At 38.0% G+C, this 27438-nt stretch overlaps 1 protein-coding gene across 6 annotated transcripts in view; it reads right to left on the bottom strand.

Moving 5' to 3' along the window:
- Alms1 (ALMS1 centrosome and basal body associated protein) overlaps positions 1-27438 on the bottom strand; it is a 123408-nt gene that overhangs the window by 14975 nt on the left and 80995 nt on the right. For all 6 annotated transcript variants that reach the window (XM_085690559.2, XM_085690558.2, XM_085690561.2 and 3 more), the window contains 3 exons: positions 24668-24799; positions 21395-21544; positions 14382-15481 (listed from right to left, as the gene is read on the bottom strand). In XM_085690559.2, coding sequence (XP_085546685.2) covers positions 14382-15481; positions 21395-21544; positions 24668-24799 — 1382 coding nt within the window. The remainder of the gene's footprint in view (positions 1-14381; positions 15482-21394; positions 21545-24667; positions 24800-27438) is intronic.

The following is a 27438-nucleotide window of genomic DNA, read 5'->3' as shown; positions in this document are numbered from 1 at the left end:
CTACATGGGGCTTTCATAAAAAGATTTAAGTGTTCCCAAGTTAAATGACATCAGTTACCACAGTGTATGTTTTCAGTTGTGTATCATCTTGGAAGATGTATGCTAGCTGGCTGCTTCTCTCTAGTGTCTGTTATGAGAGCAAACTCACCTGCTGTTGCCTGGCTCTATACAGGATCAAGGAACATGCCACCATTGCAGGGATGTTTTTGTAAACTTTTGTAGAACTTTTTAACTTAAAAAGTACTAGATAAGACCCATTCCGACGTTTACTGATTAGACATCAGAAAGATGCAGGAAGGAAGCCTTTAAATTAAATATTGTATTTATGGAGACAGTCTGGCCTTTAACTTCCTAAGCAGGCAAGGCAAGGGCAACTGAATTTCTGGTCTGCTTTTCTCGGCCTCCCAAATTGCCACTTTGCCCCAGCTTTTTAAACCATTCAAGAGTCTAAGATTATCTCTGTTTCGTTAAGTATACCAGTCAATAAACAGACAACCTGTCAGGTGTGATAGTGTATACCTGTATTCCAGCACTTGAGAAGCAAAGGCAGGAGAATCAGGAAATCAAAGTCATCTTTGGGTACACAGCATGTTAAAAGCCTGGGCTATTTGAGACCCTGTCCAAAATAGAGAATTACTCTGGATATAAAAATTGAGCTTGGAAAAGTGTATTTGTAGCTTAATATCAGTGGCCTTCAATCAGCTAGGCACCGGAGAGAGGTTTGTCCTTCTGAGGAGTTGAATGATTATAACTACCTAAGCTTAAGTCAGAAACACACTCTAGTAAGTCAGTCAAAATCAGAGGAACTCTATGGCACCAAAACATGTTTCTTGCCAAAAGGCTTTAGAAATGTCCAGATCAAGTCGGGTGGTGGTGGCGCACGTCTTTAATCGCAGTACTTGTGAGGCAGAGGCAGGCGGATCTCAGTGAGTTTAAGGCAAGCCTGGTCTACCAAACAAGTTCCAGGACAGCCAGGGCTGTTACACAGAAAAAAAACATGCCTCAAAAAATAAATAAATAAATAAATAAAAACTAAACTAACAGAAAAAGACCAGATCAACTTTAGTTGATGTCTAGATAATTTATAGTCTAGTAATAAAATGTATTGGCCCACTAAGGGGTGACATAATTACGTATCTGTACAAAAAATAACCTTTGACATGTAATTCCTAGAGACAAAAGTTATGAAGGAGACCTAGAGGGTAAATGATACCCATTATGAAAACAACTGGCCATGGTTGCAGACACCTTTAATGGGAGGCAGAGGCAGGCAGATCTCTGTGAATTTGAGGCCAGGATGGTATACATAGTGAATTCTAAATAGTTGGAGCTATATAGAAAGACCCTATTTCAAAAACAAACCAAAAATGTGTGTCAAATCTTCCATAAAAAGTTAAAAGGGCATTGTATCTGAATAGGTTCTTGGCTTTTGGGTTTTTTTCTCCCGGTACCCATGACAGTGAGGACTGAAGAGAGGACAACAACTGTGGGTGACCCCAACACTCAAGCTGTAGTTACCAATGTGGTTAACATGCTATGGAGGTCATTATGGTTGACATCAGGAAAGTTCCCAGATATAGCAGAGTTGAGGAACAGAGGAAGAAAGGAAACCAAGGACTTCAACTCCACCATCAACATGTGGACAAGGCAGGAAGTTGACTCACGATCACAAACCGTTGTAGAGCAGGATGGTAGCAATTCAAAGGTTTTTATTAAGGTGGAAACAATATGGTCTGAAAGTGGCATTTTCCTTTGTGCTCCCTTGAAAACCTCAGCCCTTGGCTATAAACATCCGGAGGGATCCTGATCATTCACCAGGTCGCTACCACCATCTGACTCGGGTGGCCAGCTGCACCTGATGTTAGGTTTACTTGGAGGATCTGATCCAATTTTAGCATTAGTGAATAAAACTTTATACCTGAGCCAGAATTAATTTCCACTTCAGATCTTTCCATTTTGATCAGGTCCCAATATTTCAACTGTTTTAGATTAAAATTTCAAAAGAAAAACGTGCTACTCAGTTAGAGTCTTAATGGTTAACATCCAGTTAACAAACGGACTCCAGATTTTCTTAGTGACTTTATATTACGTTCTTAATAAAAGGTATTTACTGGTAATTATTTAGAGAAATTTACACGCAAGATAAACTATATACATTAGCAGTTTAAACGTACTGCTTTCTTACCCCTATCTATTTTTTTAAGTAGGAAATTTGTGTTAATAAGCTTAAGGGCGGACTAGTGGAATGAATAAAGAAACAATGTTACAACATAATTGCAGGCCAACTAATGTTTAAGAATCAATAAAGGAGTCTTCAGGGAATAATGAAAAAAGGCTATAAAAGACAGCACAACAAATATAAATGAAAAATCTTAAACTAAATTTTTAAAAAACACATTTCAGAGTACTAGCAGAGGTTAAAAAGCTGAGTCCCTGAACTGGGCCTGGGGATAACACAGCACACACTCTCAGACCTGCGGAATGGGAAACTTGTTGGGAAACACCTTTCCAGAGGGGTCACGTTCAGGGCCAAGAGGTAGTGAGCTGTAGATTACAGACAGCAATTCAACTTTGATTAGTTAAGTCTCTATCTTTCAGTTATGTTTTCCTCAATAATCATCCAATTAGATTCTAAAATATATCTGCCTAAAACAACCTTGAAAATATCGCCTTTGTCCCCATTTGATGCACACACATAGTCTAAGAAACATCCCCTTGTCTGTGTCTGTGTCTCCGTATCACCTTCTTTCCTTCTGTGAAGGAAACCAGAGAAAGCGACTGTTCTGTTAAAGGGTCTGCTCTTGACTGTGCTCATCAGTCCTGGGAATGGATTCCAATGGTGGACATGCTCTTCTCACCACAGATTGTGCCACAACTCCTAGTTTTGACATACCATTATTACCTTGAAATGTAAAACAATGCATTTAATTTTAAAATATTTGTTCAGCCTAGTTTTACTGTGTTGTGATTACAGAATACTAGCTTACTTGTAAAACTACTTTGGGATTTGTCAACATTTTGCTTAATGTGCAATTACTTTTTGTAAATATTCCATAGATGTTTGGAACTAACTGTGGATGCTAAGTTTTGAGAATGGAGTTTTACAGAGATATCTTAAAAGAAGCTTGTTAATACTGTACCACAGTCTCCCATCCTTTCTTCATGTGTATGTGAGTCTCAAAGAAGCATATTCGAGCATCCACTCCACGGATCACATTCTATATTAGAAGTGTGTGTGGGTGGACAAGTCTTTAAAGCAGCTCTGCTGACATGGAAGGATGTGCCACTGTGTCATGCCCACAGTTTATGAATACGGCACACACAAAGACAAGTAACATTCACTCAGACACAAAACAAAAAAATCAAATTGAAAGATGAAATCAATAAAATAGAAACAAAACAATTCAAACAATCAATAAAACAAAGAGCTGGTTCTGTGAGAAAAATCAACAAGATAGACAAACCCTTATCCAAACTAATCAAAAGGCAAAGAGAGAATATCCAAATTAACAAAATCAGAAATGAAAAGGGGGCAACAGACACTGAGGAAATTCAGAGATTCATTAGGTCATACTTTGAAAACCTGTACTCCAAAAAATTGGAAAATGTAATGGACAATTTTCTGGATGGGTACCACATACCAAAATTAAATAAAGATGAACAGTTTAAATAAATGGACAATTTAAATAGACCTATAACCTATAAGGAAATAGAAGCAGTCATCAAAAGTCTCCCAAACAAAAAAAGCCCAGGGCCTGATGGTTTCCGCACAAACTCTACTAGAACTTCAGAGGAGAGCTAATACCTATACTCCTCAAATTGTTCCACACAATAGAAACAATGCCAAACTCTTCTCATGAAGCTACAGTTATCCTGATACCGAAATCACACAAAGACTCAACCAAGAGAGAGAATTACAGACCAATCTCCCTCGTGAATATTCATGCAAAAATACTCAATAAATACTGGCAAACCGAATCCAAGAAAACATCAAAAAAAAAAAATCATCCACCATGATCAAGTCAGCTTCATCCCAGAGATGCAGGGACGCTTCAACATACAAAAACTTATCAATGTACTTTATCAAATGAGTAAACTGAAAGAAAAAAACATATGATCATCTCACTAGATGCTGAAAAAGTATTTGTCAAAATCCAACATCCCTTCATGATAAAGATCTTGGAGAGATCAGGGTTATAAGGAATGTATCAAAACATAATAAAAACAAAATAAAAAAGCAAGCTGACAGCCAACATTAATTTAAATGGAGAGAAACAAAGTAATTCCACTAAAATTAGGAACAAAACAAGGCTATCCGCTCTCTCCTATCTATTCTGCTGTGGGAGCTGTGTTACAGAATGGCACCAACATGGACAATTGCATCCACATAAAGCCTGAGACAGTTTGGAAAGTAATTCTAGAACAAAATAACAATATTACACTTGGTTTCTTGGTAGCAGTAATTTCTCGGGTCTGCTCTGCTTGCTAGAGGCAAGCAAGCACTCTCATCAAAGAGAGGCTTCCTGACTCAGCTTTAGCAGTAAAGCCTTGCAGCTCTTTTAAGAGGTCCTGCCAAGAAACATTTAAATAGTGTTTATAAAAGCTGACTGCATGATTCTCAGTTTTCAGCTGTAGCAGGAAAAAAGCTGCACCAGTTTAAAATGCTGACTTTCGGGGCCATCCTGCCAGGGCAAACTCTGACTCTTTTAGGCAGGCAGTCTAACTATGGAGCATTTGAGTGTGGTTTGTGAGCAGACTGCTGCAGCTTGCTTGCTGGCAAGGACCTTGAAATGCCATAGAGTTGTGGAGATAAACGTGGCTACAGCTAGTACCTCCACCAGGAAGCTGAAATTTCAGAAAACTAAGAAATGGGCTGGATCCAGCTGTCAAAGCCACAGCTTTAATCCTTCAGATATTGCTTAGTAAGTTAAAGACTCATGTGGTCAGAAGAAGAGAGAGATATACAATAAAGATAGATTCAAAGACGAAAAAAACCTCCAAACGGTTTACTGTGTTTAAAAATATATGCAGGCTTGAAAAAAAATGTTAAAGTCCTTAAAATAAGAAAGAAAGAGTAGTTGGGTGTGGTAGCACACACCTTTAATCCCCGATACTTGGGAGACAGAGGTAGACTGACATCTGTGACTTCAAGGTGTGGTAGCACATACCTTTAATCCCAGCACTGGGAGGCAGAGACAGGTGGATCTCTGTGAGTTCAAGGACAGCCTGGTCTACTGAGTGAGTTCCAGGACAAAGAAACACAGAAACCCTGTCTCAAAAAGCCAAGAATTAAAAATAAAATAGAGTTTAAAATAAAGCCGCATAAAGATGGAAAACACAGAGAATCTGGATACTGTATGCTATTATGCTCTCTTTGAATTGTTTGAATGCTGAGGAAGGAGCAACAGCTGCTAAAAGATATTTGCTTATAGATGCTGCTGAATTAATCCAAGATAGGTATTTTGAAAATACCTTGACTTCAAAATTGAAGTCAAAAGATATGTTACTGGGGGGCTGGAGAGATGGCTCAGAGGTTAAGAGCATTGCCTGCTCTTCCAAAGGTCCTGAGTTCAATTCCCAGCAACCACATGGTGGCTCACAACCATCTGTGATGAGATCTGGTGCCCTCTTCTGGCATGCAGGCATATAAGCAGACAGAATACTGTATACATAATAAATAAATAAATATAAAAAAAAAGATATGTTACTTTGGAGAAGAGACTTTGTTTTTGTTTCCACAGGAAATGAGACTGTGGATTCATTCTGAGGTAAGAAAAATCAGGTTTGATCAAGGAAGACCACCTGAGAAATCTCCAGTAGGAACAGATAGCCTAGATTTCTGAGTTCTACATCCAGAACAGATTCAAGATGTTGCCTGAGATGATCAAGCCTCACAGGATACTCCAGTCAGGACTTGATCATAACTCTAAATTTTCATTAGGTCCCCTTAAGATTATCAGCGCCCCCAACCACCCGGAAGTAGCCTGGAATACTACGCCCACATTCCCAAAAAATAGACTATGGATATTTTCCTTTGTTTAAAAAAATGGGGGGGGGGGAGTGGTGCGGGAGAATTGTCTGTATTCTTTCAATCATGTTTTAAATAAATGCTGATTGGCCAGGCAGAAAGTATAGGCGGGTCAACCAAACAGGAAGTAGAGGCGGGATGAGAACAGGAGAATTCTAGGAAGGAGAAAGTCCATTTCTCCCAAGTCTGGATGTGATCTGCCCCGCTGAAAAAGGTACCAAGCCATGTGGTGAACATAGATAAAAATAATGGGTTATAAGAGCTAATACAAAGCCTGAGTTAATCGGCCAATCAGTTTTTGTCTAATGTAGACTCTCTGTGTGATTTTTCTCTGGGACTAAATGGCTGCGGGAACTGGGCAGGACAAAAACCCCAACTAGCAGGCCCTCATGTTACACTATTCAATATAGTACTGGAGCAATAAGACAACAAAAGGAGATCAAGGGGATACAAATGGCAAAGGAAGAAGCCAAACTTTCGCTATTTGCAGATGATATAATAGTATACAAATATGCCCCAAAAATTTGATGAGGGAACTCCTACAGCTGATAAACACCTTCAGTAACCTGTCTAGATACAAGGTCAACTCAAAAAAAAATCAGTATATATACAAATGGTAAAGGGGCTGAGAAAGAAATCAGAGACATCACCATTCACAATAGCCACAAATAACATAAAATATCTTGGGATAATACTAACCAAAGATGTCAAAGACCTTAACAAGAACTTAAGTCTTTGAAGAAAGAAACTGAAAAGACCTCCCATGCTCTTGAATAGGTAGGATCAGCAAAATAAAAATGGCAATCCTACCAAGCAATCTACAGATTTAATGCAATCTCCATCAAAAATCCCAAGACAATTCTTCACAGACCTCAAAAGAACAATGATCAACTTCATATGGAAAAATAAACAAACCAGGATAGCCAAAACAACCCTATACAATAAAGAAACTTCTGGAGGTATCACAAGCTCTATTATAGCTTGACATCAATCTCTATTATATAGCTACAGTAATGAAAACAGCTTAGTACTGGCATGAAAAGACAGGCGTACCAATGGAATTGAATCAAAGATCCAGATATTAATCCACACACCTATGAACACCTGATTTTTGACAAAGAAAATAAAATTATACAATGGAAAAAATAAAGCATCTTCAACAAACAGTACTGGCATAACTGGATGTCAGCATGTAGAAGAATGCAAATAGAATCATATCTATCCCCATGCACAAAACTCAAGTACAAATAGATCAAAGACCTCAATACAAATCCAGTCACACTGAACCTCACAGAAGAGAAAGTAGGAAGCAGCCTTCACATATGAGAACAGGAAACCACTTTGTAAGTATAATACCTGTAGCACTGACACTGAGAGCAACAATAAATAAATGGGACCTTCTAAAACTGAGAAGCTTCTGTAAAGCAAAGAACACAGTCAGTACAGCAAAACAGCAGGGTACTGAATGGAAAAAGATCTTCAACAACCCCACATCAGAGGCTTGATCTCCAAAATATTTACAGAACTCAAGAAACTAGACATCAAAATATCTAATAACCCAATTTTAAAAATAGGGTACTGATCTAAACAGAATTCTTAACAGAAGAATCTCAAATGGCCAAGAAGACACTTAAGGAAATGTGCAATATCCTTAGCCATCAGGGAAATGCAAATCAAAATGACTTTGAGATTCCATCTTACACCAGTTAGAATGGCTAAGATCAAAAACATCAATGACCGCTTTTGCTGATGGGAGTGCAAACATGTATAGCCACTTTGGAAATCAGTATATCGGATTCTCAAAAAATTGGAAATCAACCTACCTCAAGCCCCAGCAATACCAAACTCTTGGACCCAAAGAATGCTCAGTCATACTATAAGTACATCTGCTCAACTATGTTCATAACAGCATTATTTGTAATAGCCAGAACTTGGAAGCAACCTAGATGCCCCTTTACCAAAGAATGGATAAAGAAAATGTGGTACTTTTACACAGTGGAGTAATAATCAGAGGTTAAAAAAAAATGGCATCTTGAAATTTACATGCAAATGGATGGAACTAGAAAACACCAACCTCAGTGAGGGAACCCAGACCCAGAAAGATGAGCACAATATGTACTCGCTCATCAATGGATATTAGAAGTAAAACAAAGGATAACCAATCGATAGTCTACAACCACAGAGAAGTTAGATAACAAGGAGAATCCTAAGAGAAACATACATAGATTTCCACCTGGGAAGGGGAAATAGACAAGAACTCCTGAGAATATTGGGAGCATGGGAGTGGGGGAGAAGGGAAGATGGAAGGGGAGGGAGGAGAACTTGAGGGAACAGAATGATCGAGATGGAAGAGCAAGAGAGGAAGAGCAAGGAAAGAGCTATGTTGAATGAGTGAGTCATTTATGGGACTAGCAAGAAACCTGGCACTAGAGAAATTTCCAGGAATTCTTATGGATGACCCCAGTTAAAAGTCTAAGCAGTTGTGGAGAGGATGCCCGAACTGGCCTTGCTCTGTAGTTAGATTGATGACTACCTTAATGGTCATCATAGAATCTTCATCCAGCAACCAATGGAAGCAGATGCAGAGATCCACAGCAGAGCACTGGGCTGAGCTCCCAAAATCCAGGTGGGGAGATGGAGGAACAATATGAGCAAAGGGTTCAAAACCATGATAGGGATACCCACTGAAACAGCTGACTTGAGCTAACGGAAGCTCACTGGGCCTGGCAGCAGGGGAACCAGTCAGCACAGGACCAAACTAGGTCCTCTGGATGTGGGTGACAGTTCTACAGCTAGGAGAGACTGTGGGGCCACTGGCAGTGAATACAGGATTTATCCCTACTGCTTGTACTGGCTTTTTGGAACCCATTCTCTTTGGGGAGATACCTTGCTCAGCCTAGATATAGTGGGGAGGGTCTTGGTCCTGCCTCAAAATAATGTGCTGGACTTTGACGACTCCCTATGGGAAGCCTTACCCTCTCTGAGGAGTGGATGGAGGTGGGGTGGGAGGTAAAGGTGAAGGGAGAGGGAGGAGGAAAAGGAGTGGAAACTGGGATTGCTATGTAAAATGAAAAGTTTTTTTTTAAAAAAATATAAATTTAAAAAATATTATCTTTACATGGTATAGAAATCCATATTTCTTATTTTCATATGAAGACTAGACATTACTAGCTGAAAAGTAGCAATGGAAATTTTTATACAATTCAGGTAGGAATAAATACTAAAAAAAAGTTTGTACTCTTATATGAAATTAAGTATTTGTGTAGTTGACCCAAGAATCCCAATTCCAATATAGATGCAAAAGACTGTCACAGAGAGACAAACTGCTTGTTTTGTGTGCTGGACAGCTGAGGAGTGTCCAGCAGAGCACATGCAAATGTGAAGAGACTCGATGGAATATTACACAGTGCCGAGACATCTGGGTTAGATACACCTGTGATGAGATGCCAAAGGACTCTGAAGTTATGAGCATCAAAGAAAAAAAAAACAGTGGTGCACATTTTATACCAAAATTCATGTACACACACACGTGTACACACACACGTGTACACACACACGTGTACACACACACATGAGCACGCACACACACAAGGTTTTGTGTTTTTCTTGAGACATGGTTTTACTGTGTGGCCCTAGCTGTCCTGGACTTGCTTTGTAAATTAGGCTGGTCTCAAACTCAGAGATCAGATGCCTCTGCTTGCCAAGTCCTGAGATTAAACACATGTGTAACCACCACCTGGCAATACACAAGTATTTTTAAGAACTCATGCAACTCAAACCATATTTTTTAAAGGCCAGCCACATGATTGAAATAAGAATGGGTACAGGGAAATTTTTTTAAAGGCAAGCATGAATGGGAACACATTTCATTTAACTAAATCTTAGCACTAAATTTATTTTTTCTCTGTCAGGTATGACAGTGTTTTACTGGAACGCTACAATTTGGGAGACTGAGGTTGGAGAATTACAAGTTTTGAGTTACACAGTTAAACTATGTATATGAGAAAAGATGATGATGAAGATGAGGAAGAGAAGATACAAATGGCACAGAAACTGCACAGAACTTCTCTCACGCTTCTCTCTTGCCACACTTCTGAGAGGATTTACCATAACAAAACTGGAGGGTCAGATTATCATTCAGGCGGAAGATTAAAATTAACAAGGGACTTGGAAATCCACTTTCTTTGCACACCTATTAACATCACACAAAAACAAAATTTTGGGTGGGGATTGGAGCTGGAGAGACGACTCAGTGGGTAAGGACACTTTTTGTTCCTTGCAGATGACCAGGGTTTGATTCCCAGCACCTGCATAGTACTCTGGCCAACTAAACTGGTCTACATACTAAGTTCAGAGCAGCCAGAGCTACATAGGAAGACTGTTGGGCGGGGTGGGGGGCATGCTTTGAAATCATATACCCATCTAAGAATTTGCAATCAGACTTTGACTAAAGAAACATTTTTTAAAGTCAATGACGTAAGTAATTATTACTGTCAGCATTACTGTATTTCCAGTTTAAAACTTCTCACTTCTGTCTGATTAAAACAAGTACATAGTCAGGTGTGGTGGCACATATCTATAATCCCAGGAAACAAACAGGCAGTTTACTTTGGGTTCGCAGCCACATAAAATAAAATAAATAAATCTTTTAAAAATAAGTAATGGCTATTAGAAAACACAAAATACAAAAACTGACTCAAGAAATAGAAATCAAAGAAAAATACATGAACTATGTCTATGGCAATCACTGGTAAATTCTATGAAGTACATAAAGAATTAACATTAATTCTAACACTCAACATCAAAACACCAAAGGAGACAAACTCAGTCCACGAGGCTGGTATTATCCTAACAACCAAGATAGCAAAAACATCACAAGAAAACTATAGGCCATATAAATATAGATGCAAACATCTTCTTCAAACATCTTGCAAATTGAATCCTATGGCACATGAAAAGGATTGCATAACATAGCAAAATGGGAATTATACCAGGAATGCAATATTAGTTCAACGTGTGATTATCAATTCATGTATACCGTATTAATGGGAAATGGGATGGTGAGGATCATTTCAGTAGATGCCAAATCTGACTAAAACCAAAACCTTTTTTAATAAAAATAAAACCCAGACGACGAAAAGGGAACTTCCTTAATATAACAAGTCAGAAGAGAAAGCCCCACAGTTAACATGTTCTCCGCTGTGAAGGACTCAAAGTATTCCTCCTGAACATGAACAAGGGTACCTGCTTTTACCACGTAACACTCTACTAGAAGTTCTTGGTAAAACAGAAAAATTCAAACCATCCAAACTAAAAAGGCGAAAGACTCTCTATTTGCAGATGAAAGGAAATTCTACATGCTCTACAAGAAAGTTAAGAGTTAACAAATAATCCCAGCACTCGGAAGGTAGAGACAGGCAGATCTCTGTGAGCTCAAGGCTAGCTTGGTCTACGAGTGAGTTCCAAGACAGCCAGGGCTACGCTGTCCCAGAAAAAAAAAAAAGAAAAAAGAAAAAAGTTAACATATCAATCTAGCAACACTGCTAAAGTAGAAGATCAACATGTAAGAAGTAGCTATGTATCTATAAACCAACAAATAATCCAAAAATGAAATTAAAACAATTATACTTACAATAGCATCAAAAAGAATAAAATATTTACAAGTATAGGCTCTGAGGAATCTGAGGATCAAAACAAATGGGATAGTTCTATCAAAACTTATAATGAAGATATACTAAATTCAAACTGGTACTGACATAAAGAAAAACAAACCAATAAAACAAAATACAGTATCCAAATGTGGACAGACATACACATATTCATGACTTCTGAAGACAGTGCCAAGGAACAAAGGGGAAAAACAGTCTTAACAAATGATCTAGTCAGAATTAGACACAACAACCAAAGGATGAAGGTAGACCCTTTCTGAACATCATATATAAAAATTAACTCAAAATAGAGTTTCTAAATATAAAAGCTAGACTAAAAAGACAAGAACCTTATGACATCAGATTTGGAAACAACTGCTTAGATATGACCCCCAAAGTACAGGTAACAAAAAGTACGTGCTGCACTATTACAGCTGCTGTATGTCAGAGACACAATCAAAACGTGACTACGTGAGAGGCTGCCTACAGAATGGCCAAATACATTTTCAGATTATACATTTAATAAGGAGTTACAACACTGAAGATATAGAAAAGTTTAACAACTTCAGTACAAAAAGTTAAGTAACTAAGTTTCTAAAGGTTAAAGGACTTTTTAAAAAAAAGGTCAAAAAAGATATACAAATGGTTAAAATGTATATCAAAACCATAGCAAGAAACCACTTCCTACTAAATAGCACAGCCAGTATATAAAATTAAAAAAACAGAAAATAAATCATGGCAAGGATGTGTTAAAATGGAAATCCTTGTTCAGCACAGGAGAGTATAAAACCATGCAGTCACAGAGGAAGAAGCCTGCAGGAGCCCTCACAATACTGCTGGTAGAAGCATAAAAGGACAGGCACTGTGGTCTCCCCAGTTGGGCAGTTTTTTAGTAAGAGATAATTGGTAAGATATGATTTGGCATTGCTATGCAAAGAACTGTATATAAGGACCCCAGGATCAGCCCTATTCACAACAGCTATATGTACATGTATGTGCATAGATATGAAGATTGACATGAGGACTGGAACCGCAGCTTGGTGGTAGAGAACGTGCCTCAAAGGGAAAGTGTCCCTGTTCAATTGGGGGTGTGTGCAGAGTCTGACAACGTCACATACAATATGGCTGTATTTATATGAAATAACCAGGAAAGACAAGTCCCCAGAGACAGAAGATTATTGGTTGTCTAGGGCTAATGAAAAGGGCAAAACATGGATGATTATAAGCCCCAAATGTTGCTATTTAAGTGGTGGTGGTGGGGAACATCTGGGCTCTTGAGATAGGGTTTTGCTAAATATCTCAGGGTGGTATCAAACTCACAGGCATCTTCCTGTCTCATTCGTGAGCACTTCAAACACAGTTATGTACAACGCCCAGCTCAAAAGCAAAAGATTTGTGCTATGTGCTCACACATAAACTTTCTACCTTGGCCCTTTTCCCTTTCCAGTGTTTTTTCTAGTTTTTCTACGATTAAAAAAATTTTTTTTAGTTAATGTATGTAACCACTGTCATTTCACATCTACGCAAAGATCACTAATGAAAAATACTGGGTCTGGTAAGCTAAGCACCTACTGTCTCCTTCCCTAGAGGCCAGCAGTGTCCATGAACTCCTACCAACAAAATACTTGTGAGCACAAATTGCCAAAATAGATATTTATTTATAAATTATTTTACTAACCATATATTATAAAATATACAAAAATAGAAAATTTGAAAGTTTGAGTAAAATAAAAATAAATTCTATCTTCCCTACTCCAATTGGACAGAGCATCTCTCCTTGGAGAGCTCTTCTCTAGATGTTACTTTGTTTTTTGAGACAGGTTTACACTAAGTAGCTAAGGCTGGCCTCAAACTAGTAATCCCCCTGCTTCAGCACCCTGAATGCTGAGAGAGCAAGTGTGCATCACCATGTACATGGCTCTAATTTAACTCTTGGGTGGAGGATCTGCCTTATCAACTCTTTTCTGAAGTAAGGTGACCTCTGACTGCTGTGGCATCTACCACGAGGGTGTTAACATTACCCTGTTAATGTCTTCTTTATGAAGACAGATGAGGAAACTTCACTTGGGTTTCTGTAACTGAATAACTAACTAATGATTCTGAAATTCTGACTTGCTTTTATAGCATGTTAAGTGATTACAACTTATCTTCTAGAGTATGTAACACCAAACTTGTAGCTTATTTCTGGCCAACGCATCCATTCACCAGGTGTATTTATCCCCTTCTGGCTTTAACTTGCCTTTCCAACTCTTAGTTCTTCTTTTATTTATGTTAAATCATGTTGTGGCTGACCCCATTTTCAATTTTTATATGATTTTAAATTTCATTTACTTAAAAACAATGTTGTATTATATGTGTGTATGCGTTTAAAGGCAATTCAAATACTTCTCAAAAGACAGGAGGAAAGAATGAAAAACAGATCCCACCCCAGCCCACCCCCGCGAACAGAGGCCATGCTAAGTTTGAAGCTCCGACTGCCTAGTGCAAAGCTCTGCATGCACAGGGTGACTGGCAAGCGTGTTGAGGAAAGAATGACAACAAACAATAGCGCTGTGCTCCATTTTCTCACTCTTTTCCAGCGGGGCAGAAACGGTATAGTGAGGAAAGGGCAAAATGGCTTCTTTTTTTGCACCTGTGTGAAGAGATTAACTAAAAAGTCCACAAAAAAGGCAGTCACATCCCAGTTGGAATTTGTAGCCGTGTACCTGGATGTGCCTCCTTCTGGTGTACTCAGAAGTCATTTGGGGATAGCCCGTGCTCAGTGCCTTCTTGCTGTGCTTATACCGCTTCTCCAGAAATCTCCTCTGCTGATTAGTGACACTGCTGTATAATTTCATTCGCCTGGGTGACAAACACAGTTTTTCATGGCCAAAAGCTTGGATCAGCCGGGCTGTGTCAATGGTGGATATGGAGCTACTCCTGTCATTTAAAGTCACATCCCTGTCAGTCTGAGTCAGCACATCTGAGTCCATAGGAGAAGTAGTGCTGGAGAAAATGTTGGGACTATCTGTGAGGAGCTCACTTTCGTCTGAGGGTCTAGAATCTGAGGAGGTATTACTGACATAATTAAAATCCGGTCGTTTTCTCAGGATGTATTTATCTAATTTAACCTGCTCAATTTTAATCTGATTGGATTTCCCACTGTGGCCCCTCTCTAGGCTCTTACGCTGCTTCCTCTGCAGCTTGCCTTTAAGCTGATGCCGCCTCCTCCCAGTCCAGCCCCTCACACCTCGTCCCCCTCTACTTTCATCTTGGGTACTTTCTGAGGCCTGGAGAGAATGTGTGATGGGATTCTGAAGCAGTTTAGCCAAACGATCAAGTCGTTCCACCAAAGACAGTTCTTTCTTTTCACAAACAGCAGGTGGTTTCTGCTGTTTCTGTCGCTCCTGGTACTTATTCCAGAGTTCATTCAAACTCACAGTGCACTGTGCTGCTAGCTCTGGGGTGACCTTCTGATCCTTTTTTGGGTCATTTGTCTGTCTTTTGCCTTTTGGGTCTCCAGCCTGATTCTTGACAGTATTTGTCTTCTCATTGTCTCCCAAATTCAAATTGATGCTGAGGCTCTTAATTCTGGTGTAATCCATCTTGGTCTTGTCTGCACTTGTGCCAGGGGGAGGAAGGCAGCTGTGCTCCGAATGATGGTGAAAGAAATCCTTCCAAGAATGCTGCATGAAAACACTCCTTCCCAAAGACTCGGGGCAGAAATCTTGCTCGTGGGGCAGGTGCACAGGATGATGAAAATAAAACTTAGCTGACCTGAAGACAGAGTGTGTGGTGTTTTCAAATGCAGAACGGCATTGAGACTCTGAAAAGAACAAAGAGGAAAAAAAAGATTTCCAAAGAATTTAGAAATATTTGTATTCCTTTTATAAATACTATGTTTTCTTAAGACATAGAACATGTGCTTAGCCACCAGACTGGCGTGAGTCAAAATATGTGAATTCTGGGCTGCATCTCAGATGAAAGAGTGCTTACCTAGCATGCACAAAGTCCTGGGTTCAATTCCCAGCATGTTATAAACTTCATTTATACTCCCAGTACTCAAAACACAGAGAAAGCAGGAGCAGAAGTTCCAGGTTACCCTCTGTTACATGACCAGTTCAGGTCAGCCTGAACTAATTATATGGTTTGAGACAAAGGTCTCAAAAACAAAAAACAGGAGCACTAGAGAGTACTGAAGTCATTGGACCTCTGTGAGTTCAAGGCTAGCCTGGTATACACAGTGAGTTCTAGGCCAGTCAAGGCTACTTTGTCTCAAAAATAAAACAACAATAAAACAAATCTGGATGGGATTCTTCCATCATGTAACAAAGGTGTGCCCTGTAGTTCTCCAAACTATAATTAGTTCCCTTATACATACATGACCAGTTCTTTATAGGCTACTTTTTGTATGTGTTCTTTCTTTAAAAAAAAATTTCACCTTGTTAGTAAGAGCTAGATGGATATCTCCAGCTAAAAACTCTGGAATTTTACCATCAGCATTAAGTAGGTAGAGTTAAAAAAAAAAAAAAACTTGTAAAAAAAACAAGCCTCGTGTTTGGACACTCATCATTCCACATCAAAACAGGTACTGTTTAATGCAATCATATCTTACAGTTTGCTAGAACGTGTCTCTCTGAATGCACATTAAAACTGCATCCCTTGATTCAGTTCTTGATTGATGGACTATTCAAGATCATGGCAGAAGCATTCAGAAAAGCCTTGTGCTGGCTCATTCCTCTGTTCCTCTTCACAGACAAGTTGCTAAGACAGCAAATATGTATTTTCCTGTTCTTTAGCTCATTCCCAAACCAATTCTCTCTTCTAATTACTCCTGAGTTTAGCCATACCACTGGATTATAACAGCTCTGACGTGACCAATGGTCTCCTCAAACAGCGAATTCTATCTAGATAGCATGATGTTCATACCCAAAATTTCCATTCAAGAAGATCACACTTCTCCTCATGGTTTTTACTATCATTTCAGTGTCAGTATCTACTCTTAGATCTACACTTCAAGCTATGATTTCTCTCAATCCCAGATTTATATCTATGTATCATATATATCAGATAGATGTACAATCACCTTAACTTTTGAATGCCGTTAACCAAATTCTATTCTAGCCTTTACTAAGAAATCCATAAAAAAATCTAGAACTAATAAAAAAAATAGGTAGGTTTCAAGTTAGAGATGTGTTTAAAACTGCAAGCATGAAGCATAGAATCTTCATTGGGCCTCTGCTAGGATTTCCTTTTCTGCCCTTGATACTTTGAAGGAAAATGGAGAAGATCTTGCTACTATGGCACAACAGACTAATACCCCTGTAATACATCTGAGCAGTCCAGCTTGCTTTTGGGTATGGGAATTATGACTGAGTGTTTTCATTCCACGGGACTCACTTGGTGTTCCCATATCTCTCTGAAGAGTCTGAGAGGCGTCTTGGCCCCTGAGCCTCCTGTAGTCACCTCCAGCTCCTTCACCGTGATGTCATCCATTCAGGGGGCCTTCCTACATTTCTGTCTCTTGATGGCTTCCTCTATCTCACTCCTGTCAATATTTAATATTTTCTTATCGTCTCTGGTATTGGAGTGGCTGCTGGGTTTTTCTTGTTGTAGTCCACATTGACAGCATTAGAGTCATTGTATAGGGTGGTAAAGTACTGTCTCCACCTTTGCTTTACTTCCCCAGGTTGTTAATAAATGACCTTGCCCATCTCTAATCATCCAAATCTGAGGAACATATCTAGCACGTATAAATATAGTGGCTTACAGCCTATATATAGGCTTACAAATGACTATAGAATTATTAAATTCCTATATACAAATTCTTTAAAAATGTAATTCAAGTTAAAATAGCATAAAAATAAGACACCAGAAATAATCTAATAAAAGAATTGCAAAACCCATAGTCTGAACACTACAAAGTATTGCTATAAAATTAAAAATCTAAATAAATGGAAAAGAGCTCATTCGTAGAGAAAAAAACATCAAACATAACACTCTTCAGATTGTTCTGCAGTGCAATTCCTATCAGAATACCAGATTGTTCTTTTGTAGAAACTGACAAAATAATTCTAAAATTTGTATATAATTTAAAGAAACCTAAAGGAGACAACATAATTATGAAAAATAAAGTTGAAGGCCCAATAAATGCCTAGGTCAAACCTTACCATAAGCCAATAGTAATCAAGACAGATTAGTACTATCACATGATCAAAACATAGATCAACAGATACTATTGACAGCCCTGAAATAAAATTATATATCTATAATCAGTTGATTTTTGGTAAAAGTTTTCAGGATGAGGAAATAGTTTTAACAGCTAGTGTTATGATAAATGAATACCCATATTTATCAAAATTGAAAACTGTGTTCCAAAGAACATTATTACAAAAATAAGCCAGGAGTCATTACAAAAATAATTCCAGGTACTTGGGAAGCTAAGACATGAAAATTACAAGATCAATGTCTATTTGAACAACACTATTCTCTGTCCATCCTCCTCCTAATCCTAGCACTTAGCAATCACCTTTCTACATTCTGTTTCTATGATTTTTGTCTACTTGAGATATTTCATAATAATAGAATAAAAAATATTTGTGTCTTTGTGACTGGGCTATTTTGCTTAGTATATGTCCTTCTAAGGTTCATCTATGTGTACCATGTGACATAATTTCCTCATGAGGCTTCATAATAATCTTTAAATATATAACACACTTTCTTTTTGTTGTTTTGTTTAAGACAACATCTAGTTATGTATTCTATAATGACCTTGAATTAACTATGTTGACCATAGTGGCCAATAATTTGTAATCCTCCTGCTTTGGCTTCCTGAGTGCTTTAGATTATAGGCATGTATCACAGTGGTGGCTTGAACATATATGGCACCTCACAAATTTATGTATTTGAATGTTTGGCTTATGTGGGATTTCCCTCTATGTGCTGTGATTACCATTAATGAATAAAGAAACTGCTTTGGACCTATAGCAGGGCAGAACTTAGGTAGGCAAGGAAAACTACACAGAATGCTGGGAGAAAGAAGGGCAAAGTCAGGGAGAAGCCACGGAGCCACCACCAGAGTCAGATATGTCAAAACTTTGCCGGTAAGCCACTGCCATGTGGCGATACACAGATTCATAGAAATGGGTTAAATTAATATGTAAGAGTTAGCGAACAAGAAGCTAGAGCTAATGGGCCAAGCAATGATTTAATTAATACAGTTTCTGTGTAATTATTTCGGGTCTAAGCTAGCTGGGCAGCCGGGAACCAACAAGCAGCCTCCCACTACACTTTGCCCATTGGGATTGGCACAATTAGGAAGTTCGGACTTGTTGGAAGAAGTGTGTCACTGTAGAGGCTTTGAGGTTCCATATGCTCAAGCTATACTCAGTGTGGCAGTCTTCTTCTGCTGTCTGTGGATCAAGATGGTAGAACTCTCTACTTACCTCGCCTACACCATGTCTGTCTGCAAGCTTCCATGTTTCCCACCATGACAGAATGGACTAAACCTCTGAACTGTAAGCCAGTCTCAATTAAATGTTTCCCTTTATAAAAGTTGCATGGTCATGGTGACTCTTCACAACAACAGAAACCCAAATTAAGACAACTACTCTATAAAAGCTCTTCACTGACCAATAATTCACTTTTTCCTTATCCATTATATGATGGACAGTTGGATTACTTCTCCCTCTTGGTTATAATAATACTGATAAACATGTTGTGAAGTTTGAGATCTTGCTCTGAATTCTTTTGAATGTATGCTCCAAAGTGAGACTACTACATATGATAATTCTTTACTTTTTTGAAGGAAACAACATTGTTTTCCAGAACAACTACACCATTTTACATGCCTGCAAATGGTGCATTAATTCCGACTTTTCCGTATTCTCCCAAACAGTTGGTTTTTTTTTTTTTTTTTGGTAGCATTCCATCAGCCATTCTGATGGGCATGAACTGTTCCTTGTGGTTTTGAACTAAATTTCTCTTAAATTAGTTGAATGTCATTTCATATTTACTTGGGTCAAGCATATTTTCTTTGGAGAACTATATGTTTAACTCCTTGTCCATTTTTAAGTTGGGTTTATTTTGTTTTCAAGGTACACATGATCCTTATACATTCTAGGTTTAACTCTCAACAGACAGATAATTTGGGAGTATTTTCCCACTTCGGTTGATAGTTTATTTACGTTCTTGCTTGTTTTCGGGTGAATAAGTTTTTAAATTGTTTTAACAGAGTTTCATTTGTCGATATATGCTTTAGCTGTCCTATCAGAGAAGTGATTACCAAGTACAGCTTCCTGAAGCCTTACTCTTACATCTCCTACTAGTTTTAGGCATTCAGGTCTTCTGTTTATGTGTCTAATCCTTTTTGATGTGATTTTTATGTAAAGTAATGATGTAACTTCATTCTTCTAATATCATTATCCAGTTTTTCTACACTATCAGTTTAAAAGGTCATCCTTTCCCCACTGCACAATACTTGTATCCTTGGGAAAAATTATTTTATGTATTCTAAATGCGAGGAGCTAATGGAAACTCTTTTCAGCATATAGTTAGTAGACTCAATTCTTTGCTCCTTTTTCTCACGTGGAAACTCTTATCTTCTAACAGGTAAAATTTGACAGCAGAATAGTAATGGTTTATGTTCTGCATGCTCCTCTCTTTTGTCAGGGCCAAAGACAAATATAAATCATTTAATTTAGCTTTTTACTATTATTTGTTGATGCTATCTTTCTCAGAATTCTAGAGTAACTTCAGGTTTCCAAGTTTCAATACTAAGACATGATACTGTACTTCTAACATCATTAGATGGTGTGGGAGAATTGTCTGTATTCTGTCAATCATATTTTAATAAAACTGGCCAGGCAGGCAGTATAGGCGGGAAAGCCAGACAGGAAGTAGGGGTGGAGCAAAGAGACTGGGAGTATTCTGGGAAAACAGGAAGTTCCCTCTGCGACTCCTGAGCAGACCACCGAAGCAGCAACATGTAAGCTGAGGGCTGAAAAAGGTACCAAGCCATATGGCTAACATAGATGAGAATAATGGGTTAAAATAAGCTATAAGAGTTAACAAGAAACCTGAGCTAATGGGCCAATCAGTTTATAATCTTATGGAGTCCTGTGTGTGATTTTCCTTTGGGGCTTGCCAGCTGTGGGGTACTGGGCGGGACAGATACCCCAACAAGCCGGCCCCCTCGTGTTACAATTAGACTTAGAGGTAGTCATTCCTCAGTATCTGGTGGAATTGGTTCCTGGACCTCTCACAGATGCCAAAATTTGTAGATGCCAGTGCTTTAAATAAAACAGGCAGAGGCCTGCATAGACCTGTGCACATGGATGTGCATCAGTAGTCCTATACTGCAAATCATACTAGATTACTTTAACACCAGAAACAAGGTAAGAACTAAGTCAACAGTCATTATCCGGTGCTGTCTGTGCAGAGCAATAATAAAAAAGAGGTCAATGCAAGGTCAACAAAGACAAGATTTTTCTCAAATGTTTTCTGCACATAGTTGATGGAATTGGGTATGGAAGGTAGAATATATTCACTTATATGCTGCTTCTATAGATATATTTCCCTAGAATTAACATTTATTTTACAAATCTATACACATACCCATATAGACAGAGCAATATTGAAATGATATAAGTAAAATAGAAAAGATCTTATTTTCATCAGAATGGACCAGAAACACAGAGATACTAGCCCTAGGCGCACACACTGACATATACTTCATTACCTGAAATATCTATCTCTAAGGATCCTTCTTTCTCTGGGCAGAGTTCCTGAGGGATGGTCCTTTTAACATGGATCTCCTCCTTCTGTATGATGGATTTAGTATTGGAGAGTTTTTCAGTTTTTCTGTCTTGTACAATGGTATCACTGGAACCTAAGAGAACGAAATAAACACATTAATATATAAAAGAAGTTGAACCAAAAAAGCCTCTAACCATCTAATATGTGAAAGTGGCATTGCAAAACACAAACACCTATACCACAATGTTTAGAAAAATGTAAACTGGAGCAAAAAAAGCACACATATACAAGCATTCATATAGAGAGCTACAGAAGCACCATAAGGCGCTGGAAAGATGGCTCAGTGGTTAAAAGTACTTGTTGCTCTTGCAGAGGACCTGTTTCACTTTCTAGACCACATGGTGGCTTCAGATAACCTGTATGTAACTCCAAGAGGATCTGACACACTCTTCTAATCTCTATGGGCACCAGGAATTCAAGAGGTACACACATACACATAGGCAAAACACTCATATACATAAAATAAAATCAATTAAAATATATTTTAATATATTTTTATTATATAAAATATAATAACTTTCTATTTTTAAAGTATTAAAAACAAAAAAAATCCATAAGAAAGAAGCAGATGAAGAAGTATTAAGAAAGCAAACAAAGAGAAAAGTAATTCTAGCAAACAATACCATAGAAGAACTCTAGACAATTGACTTGGGTCTCTGAAGACGGAGAACATTTTGAAGTAGAAATCAAGTCACTGAAAGCAAAGGAGCTGCATAAAAAAGACTGGAATCAGGAAAGCCACTAAATATCCACAGGTTACAGTGTTTATAATGAAAAGGGGAAAACTAGAGCAGGGAAGCTTTTTGGAGCTGGTCCTAAGATTGTAGAAGACTGCTGAAAGAGCTTAGGTTTTATTCCCAAGGACAATGAAAACTAAAGTGTACCAGGAGATGAACAAAATCAAAATGGTTTCAGAAACATTCATTTAGCAACAGTAAAAAAGTGGTAAAATTTTGGAGTGTTTCACTAAATGCAATTCTACAGTCTTAAGAAAAACAACACGTAAAAAAGAGAAGTGCTTTATGTTCTAAAATATGTCTCTAGTTCATAATGGGAGCATAAATTCCAGCTGTCCTCCAATACATATTTTCTTTTTCCTCTAAAATAGCTGAGCATGCAATTGTAGCACAAAGTCATATGCTCAACAATGTTCACAGCAGCATTATTTGTAATAGTCAGAACTTGGAAACAACCTAAATGTCCCTCAACCAAAGAATAAGAAAAATGTGGTACATTTACACAATGGAGTACTACACAGCAGAAAAAAATGACAACTTGAATTGTGAGCAAATGAATAGACCTAGAAAGCATTGTATTGAATGAGGTAACCCAAACCCAGAAAGACAAGAATCATATGTACTCACTCATAAGTGGTTTTTAGATATAAAACAAAGAAAAACCAGCCTACAATTCACAATCCCAGAGAACCTAGACAACAAAGAGGACCCCTAAGAGAGACATACATGGATCTAGTCTACATAGGAAGTAGAAAACGATAAGATCTCCTGAGTAAATTGGGAGCATGAGGACCATGAGAGAGAGTTGAAGGGGAGGAGAGGAGAAAATATGTATCTCAATAAAAAACAATAAAAATAATAGCTGAGCATGTAACCAGAATAAAGGTTCAGACTCCTTGGAAATGCCAGTTGTGAGCACATGACTCAGGCTGACCTCTAGGATGGAAGGAAGTGTAACATCTAAGAAGCTCCCCTAAGGAAGAACATGCTGTTCTCTTTTCCCTTTCTTCCTGCTGGGTGGAGTGCCAGCTGATGGTACAACTTGAGAATGAAGGCCAGAAAGGCCAACAATAGCGGAAGAAAGAGCATTGTTCCCTGAGCTCTGGATTTTTTATAAGAAATGCTTTCTTGTCTGTTTTGAACACTGTTACATTTTGGGTTTTTATCTCTTAGAGCCAAACCTAACACTAAGTTAAACATGCTACTATAGATAATTTCAGCATAATCCTATTGAAGTAAAATAACTTCCAGAGTAAACAAGTAGAATATCTAAAGAGTAAACCACTTTTGTACAACAATGATATGAGACTATCTTTATAAAAGATTATATAATCTATATCAGAGACCATTTTAACTCAGTGAAAATGTATAGCAATGATGTGGGATTCCCCTCTGTATGTTGTGAATGCCACTGGAAAATGAAGAAACTGTCTTTGGCCTGTGATAGGGCAAAAAAATAGAGGTAGGCAGGGAAAACTAAACTAAATGCTGGAAGAAAGGAGGCAAAGTCAGAGAGAAGCCATGGAGCCGCTGGAGACAGACATGCTGAAGCTTTGCTGGTAGGCCATGACCGTGTGGTGATGCACAGATTAATGGAGATGGGTTAAATTAAGATGTAGGAGTTGGTCAATAAGAAGCCAGAGCTGATGGGCCCAGCAGTGATTGAAATACTACAGTCTCTGTGTGGTTATCCGGGGCTGAGCAGCTGGGAACCAACAAGCGCCCCCCCCACACAGCACAGTCTAATAAACAGCAGCTGGTGCCACTGCTATTCATTTTCTAAATACTCTAAAGTACGGAAAAAATTAAAAGGAGCTATAAAAATTCAACAAAACAAGATCTTACAGGCATAATCTAAACATGGTAATACTTCATAATAATGACTTGGAAACTGTATGCAAAGTAAGAAAGGAGGAGAGAATAAGAGGAAGAAAGTTTACATTCAAAATGAATCATAAGGCAACAATTAACATAAACTATGTAAGGCGATCACCGGAAATTAGGGGGAAATGTAACAGTTCTATCAGATAGAGGATTAATTCTATGAACAATAAAGAAAAGACAAAAACAAGAATATGAACAAGGATTATGGTAACAAAACAAACAAAAAGCCCTTATCAAGCCTTACATATATTTCATGTGGAAAGTATACTGTGACAGTGAAATGAACTACCGCAAAAGGGAAAAGCTCCTGGTAAGTCAATTTCTGACGATAAGATTCAAAAGTTCTGCATAAATATCTCCAAAAGTTTTTAAATATCAACTTTATTCATACCAAAGTCAACCAAAACAGTAGCTAGAACCCTCAGCTGCTTCACGTGAGCAAGCAGGAAGGAGGCCTGGAGACAGCAGAGAGAGACTGGAGAGCACACGGCTGTTTGGGCGGCTTGTGATTTTCAAGCAACAGTCTTTGCAGGAGAACAGAGGAAACCAGGGCCCAAAAAATCCAGTTCAGCTACCTGCAGTGTCCTGCAAGGAACTTCTTTCTTCAGGCCATGTCATCTTGGTCACAACCCGTCTACTGATGATCTCTTTCTGTTTTCCGTCTGAGACATTCTGATCCCCAATGACGGGCACTTGAACTGGGGCCTCTAGATAAGAACGTTGAATCCAGAGAGAAGAAGATAATAAACAAAAGGCAAGCAAATTTCCTGTCCCTCCCTAACACACAGCCACTCCCAAGTATAAATGAGGGGGAAAAGACCCTAGGCTCTGGTTTGGAAGACTGTAATATGAATTAGAAAGTTTGCCATATCTTTCAATGCACAATATCAGTTTAAATAAAGTACTATTTAAAAATCTTTTACTAGTCTGATGAAACCATAATCTTCCTTCTTTCAAATCAATTATGGTTTTCAAAGTAAAAGTGCAGGCTTAAACAATTCCTTGGAGTTCTTTGGTCTTTTCAAAGTTTTTACCAATTGTGGAGCTAATTAATATACCGTATAGTCAAAAAAAAAACCCTTATACAATCTAGATTTTATATACAGCATTCTCTAAATCTCATGCAGTTAAAACTTTTAAGTTTGTCTGATACTTTTTCCCTCCTTGGTCATGTATCTTCTCTTACCTCTAACTATCCAAATTTTTCAAGAGAGAAATCAGAACAATGTAATCAACAATGAAACACACAACGAAGAGCCAGCCTTGGCTTTACTTACCCAGAAATCTCTCATCTTTCAAATCAATTGTTTTTTTCCTTATTGTTATTACTTCAATCCTAAATTTTTTCATCTAATGCTCTAGAATCTCTAATATTTTAGACATATTAGGAGCCTAAAATGTATTAAAAACTTGACTTAAAAAATAAAACATTACAGATATGGTTCCCTGACTTTATTACCATCTTAGTAGCACCCTTTATACTGGACTTGAGTATCTTTCAATATCTTTAGCATGCTGCATTAATAAAAAATAGCTTTAACAATCTATACTCATAATTTACAGCCTTAGAGCATGCCTTCACATTTAATATGTCTGAGACTAGTCATAATAGTCAATATATGCAGTATTCTTCTGTCTTAACCCATCAACCCATCTACTGATCAACACATGGCTATTTCTGTTTATTTTTTATGTTGAAAAGCAGTACACCGAGCATTCCAGTAACATTTCCCATTGATTTTACAAGTTCTAAACATTTTTTTAAAAAAAATCTGTATCTTTTAACAGCTTGCAATATCTTTCATGTGCCAAGTTTTTCATGTTAATAACTTCCTCGGCCCCCCTCCCGGAATCCACGCTTCATGTCGCTTCTAGACTGCTGACTGGAGATGCGGCTGGGCTGCTGAAGTGCTTGCCAAGCAGCACGCACACATTAACTCTTGGACTTGATCTCCAGCACCACAGAAACTGGGACTGGTGACTGGGCAGTGGTAGTCTTTAATCCCAGCACTCAAGAGGCAGAGACAGGCAGATCTCTATGAGTTCAAGGCCAGCCTGGTCTACAGAGCGAGTTCCAGGCTCTTACTTCAACCTCAGTCTGAAGTGGCAATCCTGCCTCTAGGAATCTCAGAATGAGACTGTGTCTGAGTGCTATCTCCTCCCATTTTATAATTTTCTCTAGGGCTGAAATTAAAGACATGCACTGCCTGGTTTCTCTGGCAACTCTTGCTTCTTTTTAAATTCATGGCGGCAGCAGTATGTATATGTATGTATTAATATATTATTTATTTACGTATGTATTCCTAATATATAAATACAACATGATCAGTCTTATGTTACTTGTATGTATGTTTTCAGGGCTGACTATTTGGTGTTGGATAACCAATTGGTGTGCTCCTCCTCAAGGAAGACTATTTCTCCAGCTCTCAACAATCCTTAGTTTCCTAGAGTTCTTTGTCTAGAGTTGAGGCCTCATAAGCTTTCCTTCCATGATAGTATGTCTATTATTATTGTCTTTACTAAACACACCAATAAGTATAGTTTTCACCCCTCATGAAGAAAACTTCTCTTTATAATAAACAAAACGCATTTACAGAAAATCACAACTGATCAAAATGCAGAGTTGTATAGCTTAGTCCCAACTGACCCATCTATAACTCAATTCCTGCACCTAAAACTCAGGGATCACTGTAGAAGAATGGGTAAAGGGATTTTACGAGTCAGAGAAACAGGACATTTGTTCTGAGATTCTATCTCCTAGAAATGTAGACACCATACCCATAGAGTCTTACCAATACGGTTGCCTCCTAAACTTCTGTTTTTAATCTTTTACAAACAATATTTAGCAAATTACATATAAAATTCTGATGCTGGTACAGCAAGCTCTCTTATTGAGCCCAGAGATTAATTTAATGACATCTGAAAACTTTTATTACTATTATGTTTAATTCTCTAATTATATAGGACATCCTTAATAGATTTCAATTTTAGAATTTTCTCTATGGTACTATAGCATGTACTTTAGGCTCATTTCTAATAACCTTATCTTTTACACATCTTTTTAAAAAGATTTTAACTGTCCTAGTAAACATTTGTATAAAAATGCAGGACTGTCACTAATTATTGAACAATATGTGTGTAACCTTATACAGATCAAGAAATAAAATCTGAACAGCAGCCTATTACTCATTCTTTCTTCCCATTTTATTCAACACTTGATTTTAAGATTCATAAAAACTGAAGAGAAACCAGAGTGTGTAATACCTGATTTTAAATACAACAAATTCATCAGAAATGCCTGAACTGTGTATAAACGGATAATACAAAATATATCTTTTTCTTCCTT

The sequence above is a fragment of the Myodes glareolus genome, chromosome 6 (assembly GCF_982192425.1).
Source record: "Myodes glareolus chromosome 6, mMyoGla1.1, whole genome shotgun sequence".
Taxonomy (NCBI): domain Eukaryota; kingdom Metazoa; phylum Chordata; class Mammalia; order Rodentia; family Cricetidae; genus Myodes; species Myodes glareolus.
The sequence above is the reverse complement of the archived record's forward strand: the minus strand, read 5'-3'. Positions and strand labels throughout refer to the sequence as shown.